This window comes from Chenopodium quinoa, unplaced genomic scaffold (assembly GCF_001683475.1).
Source record: "Chenopodium quinoa cultivar QQ74 unplaced genomic scaffold, ASM168347v1, whole genome shotgun sequence".
Classification (NCBI taxonomy): Eukaryota; Viridiplantae; Streptophyta; class Magnoliopsida; order Caryophyllales; family Amaranthaceae; genus Chenopodium; species Chenopodium quinoa.
The window spans coordinates 430185-434065 of NW_018745413.1; the positions used below are offsets into that span (position 1 = coordinate 430185).

General features: G+C 34.7%; 1 protein-coding gene across 1 annotated transcript; it reads right to left on the bottom strand.

Moving 5' to 3' along the window:
• Positions 1-2700: 2700 nt before the first annotated feature.
• LOC110713400 (F-box/kelch-repeat protein At3g23880-like) lies at positions 2701-3881 on the bottom strand. The gene is made up of 2 exons (XM_021891854.1): positions 3718-3881; positions 2701-3658 (listed from the first exon to the last, which is right to left on the bottom strand). Exons 1-2 carry the CDS (start codon positions 3879-3881, stop codon positions 2701-2703), a joined length of 1122 nt encoding a protein of 373 aa, XP_021747546.1.

Genomic DNA, 3881 nt, shown 5'->3' on the forward strand with positions numbered 1-3881 from the left:
CTCTAAACGCAGGTATTTTAATAAATTTGATTGTTACATTGTCATCAATAAATCCTTCCAAAACTCATGTCCATAGCTTAAATCTAATAAAATTACTACAAAAATCCAATCAGTCCAAGGGTGAGAGTTCTATCATACTTTCCAGTAGACCCGAGACTATTCTATAGTGTGGGTTTGCCGGGTTCACCATGCACATCAGTACATGATACACTTGGGTACAGAGATCAAATAAACCAGGTACAACACCACAACATATTATATTTTCCATTTAGGGAAGAAGCAGTTAAAAATTAATATTCCTCAGCTCTTAATAAACATAGATACATTAGCAGATTAATCAGACACTGAGATTATTACTCTGTAATAACTTTGAGAGAGTAATCGAAATTAGAGACAGAGAAGGAAACGTGGTGACCTCTAGGAAGGTTCTTAGGATCCTTAGCAGGAGAATCAGCACAATACGAACCTTTTGCATAGTGAATCAATCTAACCTCATACCTTATACTAGAGGATGAACCAAACTCCCTTCAAATAAGTATTCCCGAGTCCTGAATTCTACATTTGAAGGTCCGACTTATGGATTTATATCTGAGTCAGAGCAACCCAGCTAATTTTTACCTGGTTGAGGTCTAATGGACAATTAAAACAGTGTTTAGTTATTGAAACAGCAAAAGCTGAGTCATATTTGCAACTCTTTAGCTTATATCAATTACTTTCTATAATGACATTCCTCATTATTACTTATGGACGTATTTGAAATCATACAACCTCTGTAATTGCTTTCGTAGTTGCTCCTGGAAACAGTCTCTACTCATCCTACTCCCTACAATTAACACTATGTTTGAATAACAATTTACAAGGGAAAGAAGGGGAAAGAAAGGGAGCAGGAAAGTGAAGCTTCACTTTCCCTCCAAATCTCTCCAATCATGAAAGGGTAGTCTTTATTAAAAGAGGAGGGAAAATGAATCTCTCCCTCTTCCTCCCCTTCCCTTAATCCGTTATCCAAACAAGGTGATTCGTCCACCTCCCTTTCTCTTCTCTTCCTTTCCCTTCATTTCCTCCCATCCAAACAATGTGTAAAGAAATACAAAAAAAATGAAAGTAAACTACTTAGCAACCAGTATTAGTCAGAGCAATAAAATTATCCGAATCCCAATGCTAAGCACAAGCCACAAGCCTACTTTGAATAATCGGTTGAACTAAGCTACTATTTTAATACACAAATACTTAATTTGTTTAATCCGTACATGTCATCCTTATCTAGCAAGAAGCACAACAAAAATCCAAAAAACATAAAATTATATATTGGTATATGACTAAATGACAGAAAAGGAAGTAATTGATTTTACATATTTAGCACCATTTTAACCTTAAGTATTAGGTACTATAAAAATAAAGATGATGATGATGGTAATTCAATCAAAATATGACACAACAAAACATCATAAAATGCCATAAGAGAATCTGACTCTTACTGCACATTGCACAAGATAAATTTGGGATTTCTCAAATTTTAGGCAGCCCTGAATTTGGAATTTATTATAATGTTTAGAATCATGATCATCAATCCCTGGAGAAGGCATAGGGTAGCGCATGTAACACTTAAAAGAACAAATTCCCCACAGAGAAAACAGAAATTGTATCTTTTAAGCAGATGCCCTCTTAGTGTCTCATTACATTATAAATAGCATCATTAAGGCATCCTGAAAGTGTTTTGGAAACCACATACTCAGCCTAATCAATCAAGTAGTGTACTGTGTACACCCAATAACCTCAAAATAAATACTGTAAATAAAAGAAGGAAACACTAGCAAATGCTTAAAAGCCAAAAAATACAATTATTTGAAGACCACTCAAAGCAATTTGACATAGACATAGAATTAACAGGACACAAAAAGCATATGAAAGTAAGCTAGTTTCATTACTGAAGAATGCTGATCATATTCTTCGTACACAACACATACAGTCTGCTACACTTCATGCAACCAAAACTTGATGTAGGAAATCAATAATTGCATCAATTACGAAACAATGCAGCTTTAACTTATGTTACCTTAGTAATATACCTGCTTTGGTGTTTAAAGAGCCCAGAATCCTCTGATTGTAGATGCACCATCTGTCCTGTAACTTTAAAAAAAGAAAAAACAAAGAAAAAGGACACACAGGAGATCTAGATTCCGGAAACTATCATCCCTCTTGTGGCGTGAAACATGACAAAGACCTTTCTGGCTTTGTCATGTTTGGAGGTTCAAGGGATAACTGTTATATTTCTGGCTCGTAAGACGAACTCATACAAACACAAAAATATGCGAATTCAAGATATCAATTTGATGAATACTAAACAAGAAATTTGCTAAAACAAATCCAACTATTTCCAATCAAGTAAAAGATTTATTATTCTTTGCCTTTGCTATAATGGCAAATGTTATTTGAACCACTTTGTGATCAAATCTACAATAAAAGAAATACATGAGACACATGATACTTATTAAACCTGAATAACAACTCATATTCATTGCAGTAAGTAGACAAGTAGCTAAGTTTATTCACTAGTTTGCACTATCATCTACATTGCAGTAAGTAGACAAGTAACGAAGTTTATTCACTAGTTTGCTCTATCATCTACAGAAGATTAACAAATGTATAACTGTCAACACAAGCAACTAATTTTCACAATGTTTACATCAACACAATCATCTATTATCCTTGCTCCGTGATTATGGCTAGAGGCGATATAAGGCTTGGAACATAATTCACTGCACTCCATCTTTCCACACAACCAATATGAAAATATTCAGGAGGATCATGGCTGAAGTCAGCAAGCATTATTTCATTGTTATTGTAGAACTTGAAAACCATTCCAGACCTGGTAAATCCATAAAAACTGCGGCAATAATGAAGCAGATTAAAACGAAACAACTTAGACCATGATTTCTTCCCTCCATATTCCTTCAACATCCACATCTCTACTACATTTCCACCCTCGTAATTCGCCCAAGCACACAAGCAATCATCCAAACAACACAAACAAAAAGCTCTGTCACTATTTTTAGCTTCTCCAAAATTACCATAAGGCAATTTCATCTTCCCCAAAAACTCTTCCTGATTAGCCAAATCAAAGGTAACAATGCATTTCTCATCATTTCCTAGTATAACACCCCAATGCAAAGTTTCTTTCACCAGTTTTCCAGGTTGATTATAAAATTGATCTTGTAATTCCAATGACAGTCTATCTTTCTTATCATTTCGCACTGTTTTATAACTTTTCCATTCTCGCAACCTCAATGAGTATACAAAAACAACAGCCTCAGGACTACTCAAACACACAGGAAAATTAATTGCAACAATGTAGTAATCATCACGAGACGAAACATAACCAAACCCAAAATTAAATTCCTCAGCAGAATATGCATCATTAGTAACAAGAAATTTATCAGGGTGTTCAATCTCAATATAAGCATTTTTACCAAGAACTGGGTTATAAACCACAAAATGAAAATCGAAATAAAGAAGAGAATCAGGAATGTTTAAGTAATCATATTCACAAGATTCTTCATCAGCAGAAAGCAACAGAACTAACCCATTACAAGAACCCAGAAACCAATTGAAAGTCTCACGAAAATTAGAGCCAAAATTACTGAAATCAAGATTGGAATCACTGTAATCAATACACTTGAAATCCAAGTAATCATCAAGGATTCAAGGGTAAGAATAGACCTTGAAGAGAGAGAAAGTTGTTGCAGAAGATGGGTTTTGGCGAAAGGGGTAGTTGAGATGAAGTCGTTCCATTGATGAGTAACACATTTCAATCGAACAAGGGATTTGGCGGGAAGATTTGGGAGGATTTTTTGGAATATTATGTCTTCTGGGGTTTCTATCAT

Excerpts from the sequence above, each read along its gene's own strand:
- LOC110713400 (XM_021891854.1), bottom strand. The coding sequence starts at position 3,881 with ATGATAGAAACCCCAGAAGACATAATATTCCAAAAAATCCTCCCAAAT. Across the intron at positions 3,659-3,717 it reads CAACTTTCTCTCTCTTCAAG|TGATTCCAATCTTGATTTCA; the intron begins GTCTATTCTTAC and ends TATTGATTACAG.